Source organism: Triplophysa dalaica, chromosome 20, assembly GCF_015846415.1.
Source record: "Triplophysa dalaica isolate WHDGS20190420 chromosome 20, ASM1584641v1, whole genome shotgun sequence".
Taxonomy (NCBI): domain Eukaryota; kingdom Metazoa; phylum Chordata; class Actinopteri; order Cypriniformes; family Nemacheilidae; genus Triplophysa; species Triplophysa dalaica.
In genome coordinates, this window is record NC_079561.1 from 17,975,540 (window position 1) to 17,998,028 (window position 22,489).

The 22,489-nt window shown below is 40.5% G+C and overlaps 1 protein-coding gene across 3 annotated transcripts in view; it reads right to left on the reverse strand.

Moving 5' to 3' along the window:
* The window catches only part of slc1a7b (solute carrier family 1 member 7b), a 34,103-nt gene extending 11,665 nt beyond the window's left edge, over window positions 1–22,438 (reverse strand). Inside the window, exons 1-3 of one of the 3 annotated variants that reach the window (XM_056734058.1) lie at window positions 22,065–22,438; window positions 9,467–9,546; window positions 748–963 (exon numbers count right to left, since the gene is read on the reverse strand). In XM_056734058.1, coding sequence (XP_056590036.1) covers window positions 748–963; window positions 9,467–9,510 — 260 coding nt within the window. In that variant the 5' untranslated portion in view covers window positions 9,511–9,546; window positions 22,065–22,438. Of the gene's footprint in view, window positions 1–747; window positions 964–9,454; window positions 9,547–17,055; window positions 17,212–22,064 lie in introns of those variants that run through there. The other 2 variants (XM_056734060.1, XM_056734059.1) reach the window with 2 other exon arrangements.
* Between the last annotated feature and the right edge of the window lie 51 nt (window positions 22,439–22,489).

Here is a 22,489-nt window from a genome sequence, read left to right on the forward strand (position 1 = left end):
TCTGTGATAACAAACGGCTCCCTGTACATTATCCCTTATATCAAATTCATATGAAATGTCATTCAGGAGGTGTCTGCTCATTTATGAAGACTGAAAAAAAAGACTGAAGGCCAATGACTGACAAAGCACAGATAAATAGATAGATAGATAGATAGATAGATAGATAGACAGACAGAAAGACGGAAGGACAGACAGATCGATAGATAGAAACAAAGAAAGAATCTTACAGAGAGCAAGAAAGAAAGAAAGAAAGAGAGAAAGACAGGCAAATAGATAAACAGAGTAGTTAAGCCTTCTCTTGATGCACATGCACACATTTACAAATTGTCCATCAGGTTGAAGTGCCCTCATAGCAATATGTGGCAATATTCTTTCAATCAAAAACCCATTCTACTGCCTGGAGATCGTATCCGTGACGACAGTTCATTGTGACATATTACTGACCTACCCCGTAGTTAAAGGTAATTCATGAATCAATTCTTTATTCACTGGTGGAGATTTCTGACAAAAAATTTGAGACTTAAAGAACGAGAAACTACTTTTCCGCATCGATTTCCACCATTCAGCTTGTGAGCAATGACAGCGCCATGCCAGAGATTTTTTTCGCGCACACACTCTTGAATAGCACCGGAAGAAATCTCTTTTGAAACACATTTAGACTGTCACTGATGGAAGCCTAGTTGACACTAATCAGAGAAAGACACGTTGTACATGTGTTTCAGCATAATATCAGAAGAGCCGTCTCACCGTATGAGATCCAGGAGGGCATCGGCCGAGCTCATGATGGGTTTTCCACTGTCCTCTGAGTCTTCCTTCTGTGCCATTCCGCCGGGATGAATGATTAACACCATGACGATACCCACCACAACCGCCAAGAAGGTGGTCCACAGATAATAGGAGACCGTGATGAGGCCCAGTCGACTGGAACATTTAGCATCCAGCGCCGCCAGACCGGACATCAAACTGAGAAGACAGAAATACACATTATTGTTTATGATTTATTAAGGTGTGAGGAGGATCGATTGAGATCTATGTCAATATTATCAATTCAAAGATACATTTATAACTCATCTAGAACATTTATTGATTCATGATGGAAGTTGGTGAGAGAGAGAGGCTCGACCAGGTGTCATGCCATCATGTCTCTTGCTTTCCGTGGGAACAGGTAAAACTGAAACACTGAGACCATTAGAAGAGTGTGGGTGGCCACTGTAACCCCGCCTCTTACCTGGATCCATCCATTCATCGCTCCCTCATCTTTACTGAGACCCTTGAATACTCATGTTTATTTTGTTGAATAATAATGCGTGTAAATCTTACTTCATCACAAGCAGTCATCCACACAAAAGCTCATAGATTAGCACGAGAGGAGGTCTCCTTCAAATGACCCGAAAACAGCTGGCCGCATCAGGCCGAAGATTACATATTCATGACAGCAGGACTCCTCGCATGGAAAGGTCAGAGCAAAAATACTGCTTTTTCACCCCCATCCAGAACTTTTATTTCTCTGCCTGGGTTAGAGGTTTTTTAACTCAAACGCAACTTCAAATGCAAAAGTGTCATACAGTCACATAACATTGAGAATAATGTTGACTTTTGGTGGCAGATTTGGCAAATGTGAGCTTAGTTTGTGACATTGTTGAGATCTCTTCTGACATTACAGAAATATGTATTTCTTATGGGAAACGTTAAGTATAAATGATGCCTAAAATGAATAGCACCATAATACCCTAGCTACTGCCTGCCAGTGCCATAGCAACCGCCCGGTATACCACAGTATCTCCTTGACTTGAGTTGCACCGGGAAGGACGACTCACATCGTTTTCTTCAAAAACACAAAATGTTGTTCACCAGAAAGCAGACCAGACCTATGATTTTCGTTTCCTTGTGCATGTATCTTACATCAAATGAACACAAACTGCATACAAAACAGCCGTTTACACAATTTATTGACAAAAACACTCCACGATAACCTTTAGAACTGTGTCTAATTTTCTTAATGAATTCAGCAATTAAACACTTTCATTTTTTATTTGAGATTAAACAGCTTTATACAGAACACCTGCGATACTCCATACGGATGAGCTCTAAAAGATCACAGCGCACTCGTTCATCTTGAGAGGTCTGCCTTTTCAATTGCTCGTGAACCGACCTCATCTTTCTGAACGAAAGACAGCAAAGCTCATATCAGGTCAGTTTAAGGGGCAGCATATGTGCACGGTCTGTCTTCTTGTATAAGATCATGACCTGTATAGCATTGTGGGTAATCCATAGGAAGCTCAATCTGAAAGTGCATGTGGTGCTGGATTTAAGATGTTTTTAACCCTTAGTAGTCTTTAAAGGAGAGATATTTTACAATCAAATATCATACATTTTAACAAAGGCTTGAAGTCAACATTGATCAAAATTAACTAAAAAATACAGTGCAGGATTCCTCAGTGGATTTTACTTCTCATGAACGACTTTCATCAAGACATGATGTTTTATTAAAAAAGTCCGGCAGGAGCACATATAATTAACCCGGCTGTCTAAACAATCACACCAACCATCCTATCCGCTCGGGAGAAAAACCCTACAAGTAGACAAGCCTTCTTAACTTAAATCTCTGCATTTTCACAGCATCCCTCCTCCCCCTGACTCCTCACCATGAGCCTGTTTTACAACAGTATTACGGGGGGAATGCTCTGGGTTCAGGCAGGTACTGGGGGACAGCACGCCAAATACGCACACTATCTGTCCCACTTTATTATCTGCGAGTCGAACTAGTGAATTGCTGTGCAGTTACATTTTTGCCTGACATCCCAAATGCTTTCCTCACCTCACAATCCAATCAATTTCACACAGATCAAATCTAATTCACTCAATTCCCAGTATGCAGTAAAAAAGAATCACAGCGAACAGTAGATGTCCGTTGATAACTGTAATGAAACTGCAAGACGAGGACTGGAGAGATGAGACGGTTGTAAATTTGATGTTGTTGTGGGTGTTGAAGGCTCTCTTTAGGAGATCAGGATGAGATGACCTGATTAATGCACCGCCACAACTGAAGAGACAGAATACCGGAGGAATTACACTCACACATAAACTACATATTCTGTAAATGACCTTCTTTCAGGACGAGTTCATCAATTTGGAGTTGTATTGCTTATATACAGTGGCAAATAACCCCTTCACACATATCAGCAGCAGGCACGTATTTTGACATGATGCACCACACACATGACGGGCTAAATACATGTTTTGCCGAGCTTTGCATTATTGCATCCCTTGAAGAGGAGTCACGGATTGCCACTGATGCATGCCAGTATTGAAAATGAATAAGGACACACATGCATCTTCATCACTATAAACTACAGTATATACTGAGAAATTGTTAAATAAATGTAGGTACATTTTCAAATAAACAATTTAGTTTGATTTACAAGCTGTAGACCCAAAGAATGTCCCCACGTGGTCAAAAATAACTGTTAAATAGGCAAACACACGCGCATACATACTTCAAAGGAATAGTTCACCCAAAAATGATAACCCTCCCGTTGTTACAAAGTTTCAAACCTGTAAACATTTATTTGTTGTGCTTAGCATAAATGAAGATATTTGAATCTTCTACTATCTGAGTCAATGGTGACTCAAAATGGCTTATAGTTAAAAACTTTCTTTAAAGATGGGATAACATGCTACTACATGCGTTCTGAATACTTTACAATGTTAAACGTGCTGGTTTCTCATGCTTAACATGCTCAACTTATGCTCAAAACACTCCCCCAGCACTCCAACATGTTTCGGAAAGTTTTTTATAAGTCTGGATCCCTGTTTCGAAACAGGATTCCTATTCCTTTCATTGGCTATTCTCCCTGAAACGCCCATGCTTCATCCACCGATCGAAACAGCACGCCCACACGCTAGCGTGAGAGAAAGAGCACGCCAACGCGTCAACCAGCCAGAGTGAGAAAAGCAAGCCCATCCACCCCCTTCACTCAGCTGACGGAAGTTCAGCTGTGTTTGTTTGCTCACTGTATTTTGGTGATGAATGTTATATAAACGGTGGAAATACGCTGGATTTGTTGATAGATGGCGTGGTCCCAGTGTTAAAAGATGCAGGACATGAACCGAACGCTGTAAGTCAAACTAAGTCATATGTCTGTGTTTTGTTGGCAATCGGCGTGTACGTGTATAATGTAAACAACACAAAGGGATAATGCGATGATGTGTTGTGTGCTCGTGCTGTATACCCTTCCACCCCTGCATGCCTCCAGCAGCTCGTATTTTCCATAAATTATCGTAAAGCTGTATCTGTCTTTGTTAAATTTGATCAAACCAAATACTCATCAGAGATATGAACTATGCAATACTACCGTATAGGAACTCAAGATACAGCGTTGTAGTAACTGGAGAATCAGCAATTTTTTGGGTGAAATTTTCCTCTAAATGCTTCAAGCCATGTTTGTGTGGCCAGAGTGAAATGCATATGATGAAATGGTAAAAAAAAACAGGAGAAGTTCTTAAATTATTCTGTGCCATTTCTGTATGAAGTTTTATTATAATGTTCAATATTGCACTCCCAGATAAAAATCCCACCAGGGAACTGAATTTTACAGCCGCTGTAAAGCACCAAATGGAGATTTGCACTCCGGTCCGCCTGCTTGTTAAACAGTTTACAAGACCAACAGCCGCATGTCCAGAAGATTATGGAAATGCGTCACATCTGCATGTTTTCATTTGACCCGCTTCACTGCCAAGACTTACTGACATCAGTCATTGACTCACAACATTTTGGGAGATAATTTTTTTTCTCACCACCAAAAGAAATAACACTGAAATCGAGCTATTAATCAATATTCATCATATTTCAAACATGGGCAGATTCTTATGAATTTAACTAATATGACTTTGATTTCCCTTATGAATACAAGCGAGACAACGTTGCGCATTTAATTCATGAGATCTGACTACTGTCTGATCAGACCACCCACTTTCACCCCTTGGGGTCATTTTGATCAGTTCAAAACCCGTAGCCTTATCTACTATATTGATTGTTTGGCTATTTTTCTCTTTTATTTTTTTTCCAATTGCAGGTTTTTGAGTGAATGTCAGAGAGATGAACACACCAGCTGATAAAGAATCATCTATCTGGAAGATCATCTTCCCTTTTCCATTTATATTCAGCCCATCGTGGATAATTCCACCTCGCAACATGCAAAGTTCCCCGAAAGACCACATCACTGATGCTGTCGCATTGACTAAAGAACTCATTTTGGCTCTATTTGTCATGTTTTTAACATGCACATGAGAGCACTCATGCAGTGCTTTTCGTAAGAGAATCTATAATGAAGACAAATAAGAAACTCCTTACGCTGAACGGTAAGAGAGATTTTCAGGCAAGGATGCTACACTAGAAGTAAACTTGAAGTAAACACTTCACTCAAACTAAAATACGCATCGCTGAGAGTTGTATTATTTGTCTAATGGATGGAGATAAGAGCGCAAATGAGTGTTAAACATTTGGCCATTTAGCCTGTCATTACTATCACTTAAATATGAGTCAAACAGACCCAAGAACTAGATATAAATCAGATGCTATTTGAACCCTTAAGAGCTTTCAAGTCATCCTGTCATGAACTCTCATGTGAGACATGGCGTGAGAACCCAAGTGCAGGCAGACACAGACGGTATTGATGGAAAACGAGGATATTTATTAACAAATAAACACTAAACAAGACAGGCAAAACAAAACCCCACGTGGGGGGAAAACAAGACAGGGATATATATAATTTTAACAAGAAACACTGACTTACTAAACTATAAACAAACACTGGTAACAAACACTAAACTAACACTTACTAGACAAGGAGACAGGAACAAGTAAAGACGGGTGCGTGAAGCAAACAGCAGACAGACTCACAGGTACTGCATACAATGCACGAGCAACGAGACAAAGAAACATGAGGACTCTTTATAGGGGAAACAGACAAAGGATAGTTAACGAGAAACAGGTGCTGGGGATTAGCACTAAGGAGAGGCTGACAAGGAACGAGATGTAGGGAACAATGACAAGACACGAGAAAGATCACTCAATCTCACACAAAACCATAGGTTATGCCATGACTCCACTCAAACAACAAGAATAAACATGACATGATAGTGGAATCATGACATAAGCCCCCCCTTTAATGAGCACCTCCAGGTGTTCATCAAGGGGTAACTAACGAGACAAGACTGACTGGGAAACAGACAAAAACCAGACAGACAAGGTGAACATGACAAGGGGCATACAAGATATGATAACAAAAGGGTTGGGGTGAGATAACAAAAATAACAGACATGGGAGGGGGGGCGGGGGCAAACAAGAAAACACAGGAAGTCCAGAAGGGGCAGGGCCGGGCGGGGAAGTCCCAGCCCTGGGGGACGCGCCAGGGCGCGGAGCCCCAGGAGGCTTGACAGGGGTAGTCCTGGGGGGAACTGTCCTAGTCCCCTGCAGGACTGCAGGGCTAGTCCTCGGCTGGAATGCCGGGCTGGACCAGGGCTGGAAGGCCGACTGGATTGTCGGCTGGACAGGGCTTGGTGCTGACGGCGGCTGGGCAGCCGGACTTGACGGCGGCTGGGCAGCCGGACTTGACGGCGGCTGGGCAGCCGGACTTGACGGCGGCTGGGCAGCCGGACTTGACGGCGGCTGGGCAGCCGGACTTGACGGCGGCTGGGCAGCCGGACTTGACGGCGGCTGGGCAGCCGGACTTGACGGCGGCTGGGCAGCCGGACTTGACGGCGGCTGGGCAGCCGGACTTGACGGCGGCTGGGCAGCCGGACTTGACGGCGGCTGGGCAGCCGGACTTGACGGCGGCTGGGCAGCCGGACTTGACGGCGGCTGGGCAGCCGGACTTGACGGCGGCTGGGCAGCCGGACTTGACGGCGGCTGGGCAGCCGGACTTGACGGCGGCTGGGCAGCCGGACTTGACGGCGGCTGGGCAGCCGGACTTGACGGCGGCTGGGCAGCCGGACTTGACGGCGGCTGGGCAGCCGGACTTGACGGCGGCTGGGCAGCCGGACTTGACGGCGGCTGGGCAGCCGGACTTGACGGCGGCTGGGCAGCCGGACTTGACGGCGGCTGGGCAGCCGGACTTGACGGCGGCTGGGCAGCCGGACTTGACGGCGGCTGGGCAGCCGGACTTGACGGCGGCTGGGCAGCCGGACTTGACGGCGGCTGGGCAGCCGGACTTGACGGCGGCTGGGCAGCCGGACTTGACGGCGGCTGGGCAGCCGGACTTGACGGCGGCTGGGCAGCCGGACTTGACGGCGGCTGGGCAGCCGGACTTGACGGCGGCTGGGCAGCGCTCTCTGACGGCGGCTGGGCAGCGCTCTCTGACGGCGGCTGGGCAGCGCTCTCTGACGGCGGCTGGGCAGCGCTCTCTGACGGCGGCTGGGCAGCGCTCTCTGACGGCGGCTGGGCAGCGCTCTCTGACGGCGGCTGGGCAGCGCTCTCTGACGGCGGCTGGGCAGCGCTCTCTGACGGCGGCTGGGCAGCGCTCTCTGACGGCGGCTGGGCAGCGACCTCCGGCGGCTGCTGGGCCGGGCTCGGTGTCGGACGGACCGTCACCTTCCCACAGCGCCCCCCCAAAAAATATTTGGGGTTTGACACCACCGGACTCGGGACCACAGGACTCGGGACCACAGGACTCGGGACCACAGGACTCGGGACCACAGGACTCGGGACCACAGGACTCGGGACCACAGGACTCGGGACCACAGGACTCGGGACCACAGGACTCGGGACCACAGGACTCGGGACCACAGGACTCGGGACCACAGGACTCGGGACCACAGGACTCGGGACCACAGGACTCGGGGAACCCGGAACTGTTGCCGGTTGCTGAACTGGGCGACAGGACAGCAATTTCGGCCTGGGACGTCCTCCACGTGGCCTTCTCCTCCCACTACGGTCAGTCTGGCCCACGGCTGACTCAGCCGGGCCAGTGGGGAACCGAGGGAGTACCGGGAAGGAGGACTCCCGCGACGTCGTCCTCGAGTCTCTAGCCACCCACTCATCTTGGACTCCACCAGAAGGGCTGGCGACCGTGGAGCTCGAGCCAGAGGGTACTGACTCCCCAAGGGCAGCGGCGGCCAGGACGATACCCTCCGCAGCGCTCGACCGTGGGGTGAAAGTCCCATGTGGAACCTCACCCCCGGGATCGCTACGGTTGGCCACGTACCTGACCATGTCCGCAAACCCCAAGGGAGCCAGCAGCCTCTTCTCTGACGGTGTGAGGCGCCGGGTGAGGCAGCAGTTGAAGATCGTCTTCAACTCCGCCTCACCAAACTCGGTCACCTCCGCCACCGCCGAGAATGCCCTGGCGAACTCCTGGTCACCATAATTCCCCTGGCGGAATCCAAGCATCAAGTGGGCCTGGCGAGACCGCAAGGACAACGTCGTACCGTCCATGCTGCCTACTGGGTTCTGTTGTGGCTCGTGCATTCTGTCATGAACTCTCATGTGAGACATGGCGTGAGAACCCAAGTGCAGGCAGACACAGACGGTATTGATGGAAAACGAGGATATTTATTAACAAATAAACACTAAACAAGACAGGCAAAACAAAACCCCACGTGGGGGGAAAACAAGACAGGGATATATATAATTTTAACAAGAAACACTGACTTACTAAACTATAAACAAACACTGGTAACAAACACTAAACTAACACTTACTAGACAAGGAGACAGGAACAAGTAAAGACGGGTGCGTGAAGCAAACAGCAGACAGACTCACAGGTACTGCATACAATGCACGAGCAACGAGACAAAGAAACATGAGGACTCTTTATAGGGGAAACAGACAAAGGATAGTTAACGAGAAACAGGTGCTGGGGATTAGCACTAAGGAGAGGCTGACAAGGAACGAGATGTAGGGAACAATGACAAGACACGAGAAAGATCACTCAATCTCACACAAAACCATAGGTTATGCCATGACTCCACTCAAACAACAAGAATAAACATGACATGATAGTGGAATCATGACACATCCGCTGATATTTTGAGCTTCATGTTAAATCAGCACTGCAATTGAAATAATTGTCTAAATGATCTCCCTAAATGGTATTCATTTAACAGACTACCAAATCTACATTCACATGTAGTCATTTAGCAGAATATTATCCAAAGTGACATATAAATGAGGTAAACAACAGAAGAAGTCAGAACAACATATGGACGACAATGCATAAGTGCAGTAAAACCGGTCTCAGTAAGCCTATCACAGTACACAACGCTAAACACAAGAGGTACAAACATGCTTTTATCTCCTGCATCTCGGATCTTTTTCTACAGAAATCTCCCAAATGTCTCTGTCATCAGATTTTCAGTTGGGATTTCAAAACAACTGAGCTCGGATTTGCCAAGTCTGCATTCAGAAGTCAATATGACTGAAGTCAATATTTAAAAAGTCAATATGAACTCTTACTGTAATTCTTACCTGGAAACAACGAGAGGCAAAATCAACATCTTCAGCATCCTCATCAGCAACTCTCCTGGAAACTGGAAATATTTCACCTCCTGAAGCAAAGCAGAAAATCAGAATAATAAATACAATATAGAGACGCCACAGAACTCAAGACAGTTTTCTAAATATGAGAGAATGACTGACGTATAGGCCAGATATTTCTGTCAAAATAACACATTCAGTATAGTTATGTTCACCAGATTCAAAGCGATTGATGAATATAAATCCGATGTCTAACTGTGTGGATCTTACAACAGTTTAACTATTGAGCCACTCTGCCAGACGCTATATATGATTTGGATTGTGAAAATAACACAAGAATCAATAAGTTTGAGTTTGACAGAACTTTGTTACACAAACCAACTCAAAACCATTCATATACATAAACATCAACAAAATTATATAAGAAGGAAGTGAAAGAGAATCTCATACATCTCAAGTTTTTCTCTTGTAAGAGACTCCAGGAATCACGCATGTCTCTTGTGGAGTTTTTCATAAAGGATTTTGAGAACATATGATTAGTTTTCTTGATTGTCAGTTGGTTTTATTTAGAAATAAGACATTTAGAGACATAGCTGAGTAAATTTAGAGTTGCACTACTTGTCCTGAACTATGAGAGCACGTCTGTGCAATGCATATCGCACAACCTCCCTCTCTCTCTCTCTCTCTCTCTCTCTCTTACTCTCTCTCTCTGTGAAGTTGGATATTTGGCTGGAAGTCAGAGCTCCTCTTTGAGAAAGCCTCTTTGCTTTAAGCGCTGTCTGTTATGTGCTTTCAACTGCCAGAACTGAGAAATTAATCCTTTTTAAAACTCTGACTAGCACTCTATACACTGATCACACACATTCTGAAATGGCATGAAAACACACACGTTTCTACACACTCTGGGGACTTTCCATACACATAATGCATTTTATACTTTACAAACTGTGCCTTCTATCCCCTAACCCAAACACAAACCATTCTAAATTTTTATTTTTTGAATAGGCATTATTGTTTATTAATCGATTTACGTTGTACAATGCATAAAACCTGTGCACGCACAGACACGCACTTTCATATCTCTCAAGCACCGACACACACATACAAACCTCAATAAACATCTCATTAACATATACACACAAACTTCCATGAAAAACTTAATAAGGGGATAAACACACACATACAGACTCTCATATATATATATATATATATATATATATATATATATATATCATGGCCACAAACTGTTAATCCAGAGAAAAATGCAGATTTTCAATTGCGTTATGTGAGAGTTCAATGCACATTAGATTGCAATTCAGTTCAACTGAATCTAAGATTTTCTTCTTTAATTACCTTAAAAAGAAAAGAAAGTAAAACATAAATATTTATTCATATCGCATATTAATTATAGCACTGTGACGTGAAGGTGAATCGCACAGCTTCTAGATAATTATGCAGAATTTGATGAATGAATTCCAGGCAAATTTATAAGCACTGTTTAAAGTAATTGATGGGATCGACGTGTTAACAAGAAACATATCAATGATGTAACTCGTGGAAGATTTAAGTCCTATTAACAGCTGAGTTTCAAATCTACAAACAAAATCTAACATTTCAATATGAATACAAACATACAGGTATATTGTACATTTTTTCAAAAACCAAGCTGTCTGAATAATGCTACACTCATTTTAACTCTCTGTACTACTAATGTATGTCAGTAAATGTTCTCATTGTGTTTATTTTCTCATATATAATCAAATGTGATAATTAAGTGAAATATAACTGAGATGGATCTCATGAGAAGAGCAGGTTTGGATCTAGAGTGTGTGAGAGAGAGAAAGAGAGAGTAATGTGTTCTTTGATCGAGCTGTTGACATGCTACCCAGCAGTCAATCGAGAGGACTCTCCGGACTGATAATATCTGATACCCAATGCAGAGAATGCTATCTGTGGTCATCCAGTGTTGCCAGGAGAACTGTTTCTTTATGTGAAGTGTGTTAGTATAGGAGTATAAGAATCTTGCATGGCAATGTATTATTAAGATGACTTCCAATGAGCACAAAAGAGCTCTTTTTATCTGCTTACAGCGGCTTCATATACTGTACAATCAGTCGTCTTTCACAGACTTTAAAAAAACAACACAATCTTGAATGAATTATTTTATATGTTGGCTTACTGGTGTGAATTTGTACAGTACAAACTTCTTTCACGCAAGTGATGTTCAGGTTAAGGGGTTGGACTTCATTATTGCTTTTTTCAAACAACTGTATGTTTTTCATGCAAATTAGCCATCTCGTAAACTAGTTACGAGTTCCTGTGAGATCACGCTAGATGGGGAAACCACAAAGGAGCCTGCTATCATTCATCAAAAACATCAGGTGTTTGTTGTTACCTTACAAAACTTTTGAGGTCACTTTAATTAGAATGTGCGGCTACTTCATCGCTCAGAAACTCTGGAGAAATGATCAAACAAAAGCCCAGATGCAGAGATTCTTCATTTACAATAGAACAATGATTACCGTGATTTCTTCGTTATTTATGACGCTTCTTGCTTTTCTTTGTTTTTGAATGCTCAATGTTCTCAACAGAACTGTAATGATATGCTTTTATACCCTCAATGTGCTTTGAGAAGAATTGTACAATTGTTAAATGTCCCATTGATTTGTGTGGAAGTGTTTCAACTCATAATGCGCAACAAGGAACCCTTTTGGAGTTGGGTGGGATTATCATACTGTGTGTAGTGTAAAACTATAGAAATGACAGAATTTGCTTTACTGTTTATAAGCTCCAGTAGAAATATCTGCCTGGCTATCAGTGAAACTTATTTACATTATTCACGACTCGTCCAATCCAGTGTGAAGTGAAATTACTTTAAAGGGATAGTTTGGCCAAAAATGAAAATTCTGTCATCATTTGCTTACCCTCATGCAGTTCAAAACCTGTATATGACACTTTCTCCAGTGCAACACAAAAGAAGATATTTTGAGAAATGTCTGGTGGTTTTGTTTCCATACAATGGAAGTCAATGGTGTTGTTCTGTTATCGACATTCTTCAAAATATCTTCTTTTGCTTTCTGCAGAAGAAATAAAGTTAAACAGGTTAAGTATGATATGACAGTGAGAAAATGATGAAAAGATTTTATATTTTTGTTGAACTATCCCTTTAAATCTTTTTAGCCTATGTGTTTTTTGGTTGCCGCTATTACATTGCAACAAAAAATAGAAACAAGAATCTTAATTTAAAAACGCAATTATCCAAAATTCACAAAATAGAACTACTCATACTCCCCCCCCAAAACCCCCCAGCAAAAACAGTGATCTGGTCACATACAGCAAGTTCGACATATCATCCAAGAGTCCAACTCCCGGCTGAATCCATGTCCCCAAACTTTCTGTAATTCTTGCCTGTTTGTGTCTCAGCAGGGTTTTAGTGAGGCCAGGGATGTTTAAAAGCATTAACAAAGATTAGCTTTCTGCTCGTCTCCCCTTAAAAGCCACTTCACCTGGCTTTTGGAATCTGATTTTTCTTTTGCTTTTATACTCTATTAGTCTATAAAAGCTGATTTTGGACTGAGCGCTCCAGTACTTCTGTCCTTTTACATAATTAAAGTACAAAATCAGGCCTGAAAGTATACATGCAGAGTCAGTTTTCCTATAAACCTTTGGGTGCACCTCAGGACATTTCCCCGCATCATGTCATCTTATAAAACAAACCCACTGATTTGCTTGTAAGACGAGTTGAGATGAGAAACAGATGTTAATCAGGGAACATTGTTCCTCAATCAAAAAATGAACAGGGCACCGATATTCTCACACCATGAGGAACTTTAGACCGCAGAGCGGAAAGTTTTCACTATGTGTTCAAAACAACTCTCTTTATGACGTGCTGTAGAAAATGTCCTGAATCTCCTTGATGCTTTTTGTCAGTTACAAAGTGTCCTGGACATCAACAGAGATCTTTGTGTTCTGATACGGAACTAAAGTATTCTAGATCTGAAAACGGAATAAATGGTGAAGGTCGTCCTAAATGTTTAAGATGCTGCTACTTGTTACAGTTTTGTGTAGGTTATATTTTCTTGTAATCCTATTTTTATACGTTTAAGCTTTTGGTTAAACAGTCTTACATTGGCAATTTTTTTAACTGAATTAAAAAAATACAAAATAGGAATTTAAATTCACAGCAAAAATGCTTCGAAATGAAAATTCTTGGCTGAAGCCGAATCATAAATGAGACACTTGGCTGTAGGCCGCATACCAAACATTTGCATTCCTTTTAATTATTTAGCCATTTGTTTCACTATTACATAAACTGAATAATCCAAATGTCTTGCTTTTCAATAAAATACAATACAACTTAAAATAAAAGTGTGCAAAACAAAGTCAATTAAAAAAAAAATGTACCCCTCTCCCTTCATGAATAGGCTTCACGCATTCGGCCGAACGCGAACATGCCTATTTTCGGCTGAACATGTCGGTTGTTGGACATTCGAGGCATCTCGAGTTCGAAAGATTTGGCCAGCATGGATTTTTCTTTTGTTAAGGATTATTTAAATATACACACAAAAACAGCAAAACACAAATGAGTGTCGTCAATGGAACACTTTACATCGTAAGTTATTTTTTTATCTAAAAAACAAAATGTAAAATTTAAACTTTTGTTGAGCTCGAGAGCCAATGATCACTTAACAGCAGGGTAAAAAGACAAACAACCTGACAATTAACATCACTTAAACCTCCTGTTTGCTGTCAGATAGTTTGAGATCTCTACCTATACAACCTTTCAAATGCATGAAGATCATATCAGGTTTCAGACAAATCACAACAAAAATGATGAATTGACCTTAAACCGGCCCAACACCTTTGACATTGAGATATGAGTTCAGCCCCTAAAACAATTACAGAAGGCAAGCAGAAGGCTCTTCAAATATTGAAGAGCATAATGCATAGTGTTAAGGACTAAAAATAACCTGTTAAAACTTAGCATCAGTTCTCACATTAACATTTTTATGTGTTAATAAATGCAGAACAAGAATAAGATGTGAGATTTGAGAGCTACAAAAAAGAGGGATATTTTTAGCTATTTAAATCTCAGTTTCACTCTTCTGTAGAACACAAAAGCAGATATATTGAGAAATGTCTCTGTGCTTCGTGTTCATTCAATGGTAGTCAATGGGGTTCAAAGTTGTTTGGTTACCAACTTTTTTTAAAATCTCTTCCTTGGTGTTCTTTAGACGAAAGAAAGTCAGACAGGTTGCAATGAGGAGAGGCAAAATTTTGTGAAACTTTGACTTTAAAGTCCCAGTGAGATTAAAAATAACAAGCTTCCAGCTTCATTCAAAAATCAATGCAACAGCTGTTTTTACATATTTTACATATGGTTTTACAAAGCCACGCCCACTAATTTTCTCCTTTGAAATTCCTTTTCACTCGGAAATGTAAATAAAACATTCAATGATAAACCTGTGAAATGTGGTAATTATTTCTACAAAATTTTAGCTCGGTATAAATTTGCATCGTGAAAAGCTACATATACTCTAAACTGAACTGCACTGAACTGACTGTCGTTATTCTTTCCATTCTCTTTTGTTGGAAAAGTGGAAATCTCATCCAGGTTTGGACCAGTGAATGATAACTGACGCACATGGTGATGTAACTGATAGTTATACATACATTCCCTGACATCCATTTCAACAGCACTCACGACTTATAATGCAACAACACTTTCTGTAATCAGAAAGATGAAGCATGTAAGATTATGAATCTTACACATCTCATTATTCAGATGGTTTTACATTTGCTGACAAAGGAATCCAATCCGTACTAAAGAGTGCAATAGACATAGCGACATTTAACTGTCACAAAACTTTTTTTTGTTTGCAGAAAAAAATCATGAAAACATTCATTTATGATACAAATTTGTGACGCACAAATAACCCTTACAGAAAAAAACACATGAAGTGAACACACAGAAATGTACACTCTAAAAAACACTTATTTTCAGCCAGCCTTGGGTCAAAAAGGGACAAACCCAACCGCTAGGTTAAATTAAGCTAGAGAATGTTTATTTTTGACCCAACAATCTGTGACCTAACGGTTGGATTTGTCCCTTCTTTTTCAAACAAACGCTGGGTTAGAGATAACCCCGAATTTTCTAGAGAACTCATTTCAAAATCACATTTATGACCACGCGTGTTTTTGCACATTTGATGCATTTATGTATGTATAAATAAGCATTAAATCCATTTGGGTTAGCTATACGTTGTTCAAGTTAGATTTAGCTTCAAGACACTGTTGCTATGAACAATGTCCTCAACAGTAAAAATCCTTCAAAATGCCATATTATTTTTATTATGGATTCATTATTTTCAGGGATGGGCTACATTTTAGGTTATGTTTGGTCTGTTATACATAAAAACTACAAGTGTTTACACAATGACTAGTTAGAAACACATCACCTGCAGTGTGAAGACAAATGATCTGAAATCATTGCGAGGACCAGCCGAGGTTTTAAACATGACATAAAACTAGTGTGCATTTCAGATGAGATAAATTCTTACCTCTTAGCTTAGTTTGCAGGTTGCTTACGCTTAGAAAGTAATGAAGAGACATCAATGTCCTTTATAGAGTGTACAATATGTGTGTGTACTATTGACCATGAGTTTGAAAGAGAGCTCTGTGTATCAGCTTTCAGTACTTTCAAGTGTTTTCTAAGAAGCCTGCTCTTCTATCTAGTGAGAGAGTGAAAACGAACGAGAAATGGGATCAGAACCTCTTGTTCTTTCTTTCTTTCTTTCTTTCTTTTTTAAAAATGGCCCTCTCTTTAAAAACTAAGCCAAGTTTTACTTTTTTTAAAGAGCACATTGTAATTTAGCTGAAATGGCAGACAGCAGGATGGACCTGCTTTAAATGCTGTGACACTAAGCAGCTCTTGCTTAATGTACAATTACTGAGAGCATTTGTATGATTGGACAGTAATCCCTGGCCGTCACAGCAAATGCCTCTCGCTGAGTTTATTTTTAGCCGTATTTCAGAATGATAACAGAGGTTTTAGTGGAAGTGACCGTCGCAAAATAAAAAGGGAAAAACGCAACCTTTAGCTGCCTGTTTTAATCTTAATCTATATACATAATCAAATAAACTGCACTATAGTGTTTTGTGCACAAGTGCGCACCGAATTTCCATTCAAGTGTTTTTCTCAAGTGTTGGATTCATTTCTGAAAACAATCACCCCCACTTGATCTCTGCAAATCTAATCTATAAACCAAAAGCGTCAAAAGTGCTAAATCAAATTTTGAAAATGCAATGAATGGAAAGAACACCCATCTGTCTTACAGTCATTGGAAAACATTGTCATCAGGAAAAATTGGGCTGAGGGCACTGATGGTGGGTGTGTTTCTACGGGAAATATTAAAAAAGGAGACAAAAAGTTTATGCACATGAAGGAGACCTTGAGGAGATGTTTGGACTCTACAGTCACTGAAGGAGGGTTGGGAATGGGCTTTAAGGTTTTGAGGAGAGCTTGTTGGGTGCTGCAGTACGGGTTCTGCTGCATGCGAGAAGTGGTCAGGTGGACTAACCTGCTCCGAGAGGTTCTTGGAGCGCAGGAAAAATCCCAGCAAACATCCGATAACAACGGCCATCACTGAGAGGATGAGCAGGCCGTTCTGCTTACAGACCCCCTTCACTCGCACCCACATGGCGTCCAACGCCACAGCCATTGCGTTTCACAGGCTTTCAACTACACTAGAAGCTCTCCATAAATCCAGCGCCAGGAACCAGTCTGCGGAGCGACCTGAAAAACGTCAGCAAGGCAGAAAAGACCAAATGACAAGATAACACGTGCGGTTTCACTCAGGCCCTGCGTAAAAAAAATAGATTCATGCTCTTTGCATTTCACGCTTTATCTCTCTCCTGTGCTATGCAGTGACGGACTAAGATGGGTATCACACTGTCAGAGCATCCTCGGTTTTTCCCAGCCCATTTGGAGCAGATCGTCTCTGCCCACTTTTTTGTTCAGCCAATGAGATGATGGTGTTGTGCGCAACGCAATCCTATTAATGAAGGCGCGCTGTGTAAATGGGTCTGTGGCAGGGATTACACACACACAGCATTGTGTAATGAGATGGTGTGGTGGTTAAAGGTTGTTATCAAACGTTCATGGAGCAAGCCATGGAACATGTGTTAAAGAGGTTTAGATTGAATCAAGGAATTAATTGTTGGCATGGTTAAAATTGACAAATGTATACACTATTAAATGTTTTTATTTAGCCTCAAATAAATGCTTTTTTTATATATATATAATTTTATGGCTGATAATAATTGTATTTGCATTTTTAATCCAATTCTGTGTCGTGGCAGTAAAATGAAATATGAAGTGAAGTATAAAATATAAAGCGATAAAATAAGAAAATAATGTGGGAAAATATTTGCACATTTTTTACTAGCAAATCATTTTTGTTTTCAATTTAAATAAAACACATACTGCACAAATTGTACACTGCCAAAATAAATTGTCCAGGACACACATAAAAAAATCTTAAATGAAGATATAAATATTGTTTTCTGAAAATAAATGAAGTAAGATGATGCTTGAAAGATGAAAAATATCTCCCAAAAATAAGGTTGATTCTAAATATGAGTTTTTAAAAATAAATATGAGGTTTTTTTTCTTACAGCATTCACAGATATTTGTCTTGTTTTCAGCAAAAACATTTATTATAATACATATTTTTTTTTTTTTTTTAAACATGACTGATTTGTGGTCATTATGCTTCTTAAGTGAATATATCTTGATTTAAGAATTTTAGATATTTGTACTGGAAAACAAGACAAATATACAAATAAATTATATTTTGCTGTGTAGCACGAGAACTACAGAATGATGCTCCACTGAACACAAACAATATAAATCAACATATGAAATTAAAAGATAAGTTAAAGATTATTCAGAGTCAGTGATTTTTAAAGAGAATAAAAAAGCGTGAGATATCATAATCCACAGCACGTGCTCTCATTCACAATTAATCTGAAGACTGAAGGCTAACATTTGTCTCCAGCTGTTTTACTCATCAACGACTCTGAAGGAATTCGAACCCATTCTCCCTCCACACAGAGGGCAACGAATAAAAAGCTTGAAATAAACCTCAAATAAAGGAGCTGAAAGATCTGCTGAAGTGCATCATTAACCGCTACAACCTCCTATACGAAAGAACCCACAGCGTGTCCTCTCTGACCTTGCCTTTCTATACTCACAGATAATGGGATAATGGGACCAAGATAAAGTGAAAGATCGTAAAGGTGCATAGGAGACTTAACATTACCTTCTTGAGTCTCAAAGAAAATATTAGCAATTGACACCCATCATCCTGTCCGAACGTTTACACCTGCAACATCATACAGAACCTGGCTCAAGACAAACAAGAGAATTGTGAGCAACTTCCACAAACAGAAAACTAAATCACTTTATATAAGCGAAAGCATCCGCTTGAAGGCTTTATGGCTATAATCATTTAGAAAAATTATGTCTCATATGGTGCTGGACTTGGTGCTTATAGAGCTGTACCCGTGAAGAATAAAAGCCGATCTCACCGATCTCACTGTTCCGCATCAGAGAAAAAAGATCGTCTTCTTAAGACAATTTACTTAAATTCAGTCATTTTCATCACCATTTGACATTATTATGTACTTTTCCCTAAAAAGGTGAGATGACTGTTAAAAGCGCTCAGAATTTCTGTGTCTGTATCCCTGATCTATATAAATGACTGGATTGCTCATGACGTCATTACACTGAAACTACCACGCCGCCATGTTGGTATGCCCAAATGCTCAAAATGACACTTAAGTATACTTGACTAATCCTGCAGTACCTAAAATCTACACCAAAAGTACAGTTAAGGGGATATTTCAAGTATTACAAAATTTCTAAATTGGAACATAGTAGTTTACTTTCAGTGCAAAAATTGTACTTAAATAATAAGCCTATACTATAAGTACAATGTTAAAGAATACTAAAAGTAGACTTTTATGAACTAAAGAGTCAACAAGTCTTTGCTAAGTAGTCTTGAAATAGTACTCCAGTACAAGAATACAACAGCGCTTGACTTACTGTATAAAATGTACTTGATAATATACTTGAACTTTACTTAGGTATACTGAAATTAAATTTGAATCATACTTTTTTTAAAACAGGACTTGTGCGTCATGTCGTGTTTCAATCTTGACAGTTGCCAGCGGATGGTTACTAGTGTAAGAATAATCCGACACAGTCTGGCCGTCAGACATGTACACCTCTGTTTACCGCAGCCTGAGACAGTACATGATCCCTTTGCCAGGTACAGCGGCAAGACTTATTTCCCAAGTGGACAAAATAAATGCGGACAACCAGAGTAAATGCACATGTGTTGCATTTGCGTAGGTGCCAATGCGTATTTGTCACGGTTTACGTCACAACTCCCCAGACTCCATTCTCTATAATCCCACTCTTTTGCCAATATTTCTGCTCAATCTGGTTTCATCGGGTCAGGATTAGCAGAGATTAGTCAAATGCCCAGCGGCTGGCGCACACATGCACACACTCATTAATGATGTTAATGTCTCTGTCATAAGATGAACAGCACGCCCACTAACATTGTGTTGATTTCACAACTGTCTTTTTTCTAATTCAGTTTATTTGCAGTAATTACACAAACTGCAAATACAATCTGTCTGTCTGAACAATTTTTCCAAGCAATGGGATTTACGTTTCTTGTCTGGTGGATGAAAATATCCAATAGATTTGCATTGCACACAGACCCGATTCTATCTAGAGACCAGCAGGTCCCAGCTGCAATGAACAGCCTGCACCAAAAATCTAAATCCTGTTATGAATTCATCCTTAAATTGTTCCAAACCTGTTTAAATGTCTTTGTTCTGATGAACACAAAGAAAGATATTTGGGTGAATGTCAGTAATTGAGAGTTCTGGGGCACCTTTGACTATCATAGTAAAAAAAAGATATTTTGGTTCTGTTAAACACAAAATGAGATATTTTGAGGATTTTAGAACACATGTACATCTTTCCAAATATCCTTCTTTGTGTTCAACAGGTTTGGAACAACTCGGGAGTGAATAACTCATGACATAATTTTCATTTTTGGGTGGAGTATCCCTTTATGACCATATTAGAAACCAAATGCTAACAGTTACAGAAAGTTATAGGCATAATTTACCAAATCCAGAAATGTTTAAGAACATACAGTATGTAACATATGTGAGTGTATGAGATGCCATAACTTGCTAAACAATGCAAAATTAAACATGTTATATAATAATATTTGAAATTTGTATGAATTTGAACTATTATTTTGAACTAAAATGTATTGTAAAATGATGCAACGTGTATGCACAGACACTGACGTTCATGCACCATTCTCTATACTATTTAATTCAACTACACTATATGAACCACTCTAACATGCACATCTGCAATATTTCGATAATCTTAATATATTGTGCAACACTGTAGTACTGAGGTTTCTGTACAGCAAAAGATAAATACCACCCAGAACACCTTCGAAACCACACATAAAACCTCCCAGACAACAACCTATCACCGGCAACACAATTATTTCATAAAATGTAAACATCTTATTATACAATTCATGTCTCTTGCTTATTACTCTCTTAAGACAATCTGGTCAGCTGCGTCAAGATGATTAAAATAATTGTCAAATCCGGATACAACATAGTGTGCATTGGACTCACGATGGTTCGCGATGATGTTTCAGACCTCTTATTAGCCAACGGTACACCTACACAGACAGCATTTTACAACATTTCACACTATAATGAACATCAACATGTTATTCATAAATAATTAAGACTCATGTGCTAAAAATAATTTATAAATTTGTTTCCTGAATCCATAACAGTTTCATCTTCATCACATCTCTGTTTGAAACATGAAATTGCAGGTTACTTATGTACTGTTGTAAAAGTGACAGTTCAACCAAAAATAAAAAGGTCATCATTTATTCACCTTCATGTCGTTTAAAACCTCTATGTGACTCATTCTTCTGTGGAAGACAAAAGAAGATATTTCGAGCGATTTCTCTGAGGTTTCGTGTTCATCAGTTTCAAAGGGGTTCAGTGTTGTTTGGTTATCAACATTCTTCAAAATATCTTCTTTTTCGTTCTGCAGAATACAGAGAGTCATATGAGAGTCTGAAATGATGTAAGGGAGAGTAAATCATGACTCTCCTACTTACCCGACAGTTCAGTTTTATAAACTTACCAATGTGAATAGTTATACTTGATTGGCAACTGATATTTGTTCATTTTTTAACCATTTCATAAAATACAAATTAAATTTAGACCAAGTATTAACTTTTGTACAAACTTACAAATGAATCAAGATTTCTACGGGAAAACGTCTGCACAGGTTTTACGTACAAAAAATAAATGGCATGTCGCAAAGCTGCATTTCTGCTGATTGTGTGCAACATGGATTGAGTGCAAAGACATGAATCTGTGAATACAGTGGTTGACCACAAGGTCAAGCCGACACCAACATCACTCAACTTCAATAATTTCAATCAACAGCTCTTACCCCCTGTACTCATACACGGGCTTAATGGTCTTTTTCTCGCTGTGACCCTTCTCCAGCAAACATTCCTTGTTTTATTTTGCCGGTAACTAGCCTTGCTCTTTTGCCACCCTTTCCCAGCCCTGCCATGTCCTCGCTGAACCACATCATTTTTTAATCTCTCCACTGAGCACACAGGACCAAATCTCAGCAGGCTCATTAAACGGGTCAGAGTCTATCCGTTGGTCTCAGAACTCAAACAGGTTCTCAGGTAAAAAGAACCAGCACACATTACCAGCCCGGAGAATTTTTTCTGATGTTACTGCTCAACTACCTCTACCCTATAATTTTCCTCTGGATGGCACTTTGGACCCATCCTTGCATGGATGCTGCCTTGTTACCGTGACAACGTTGCATCGTAATGTGGGCTTAAGGTGATAGTCCGGAAG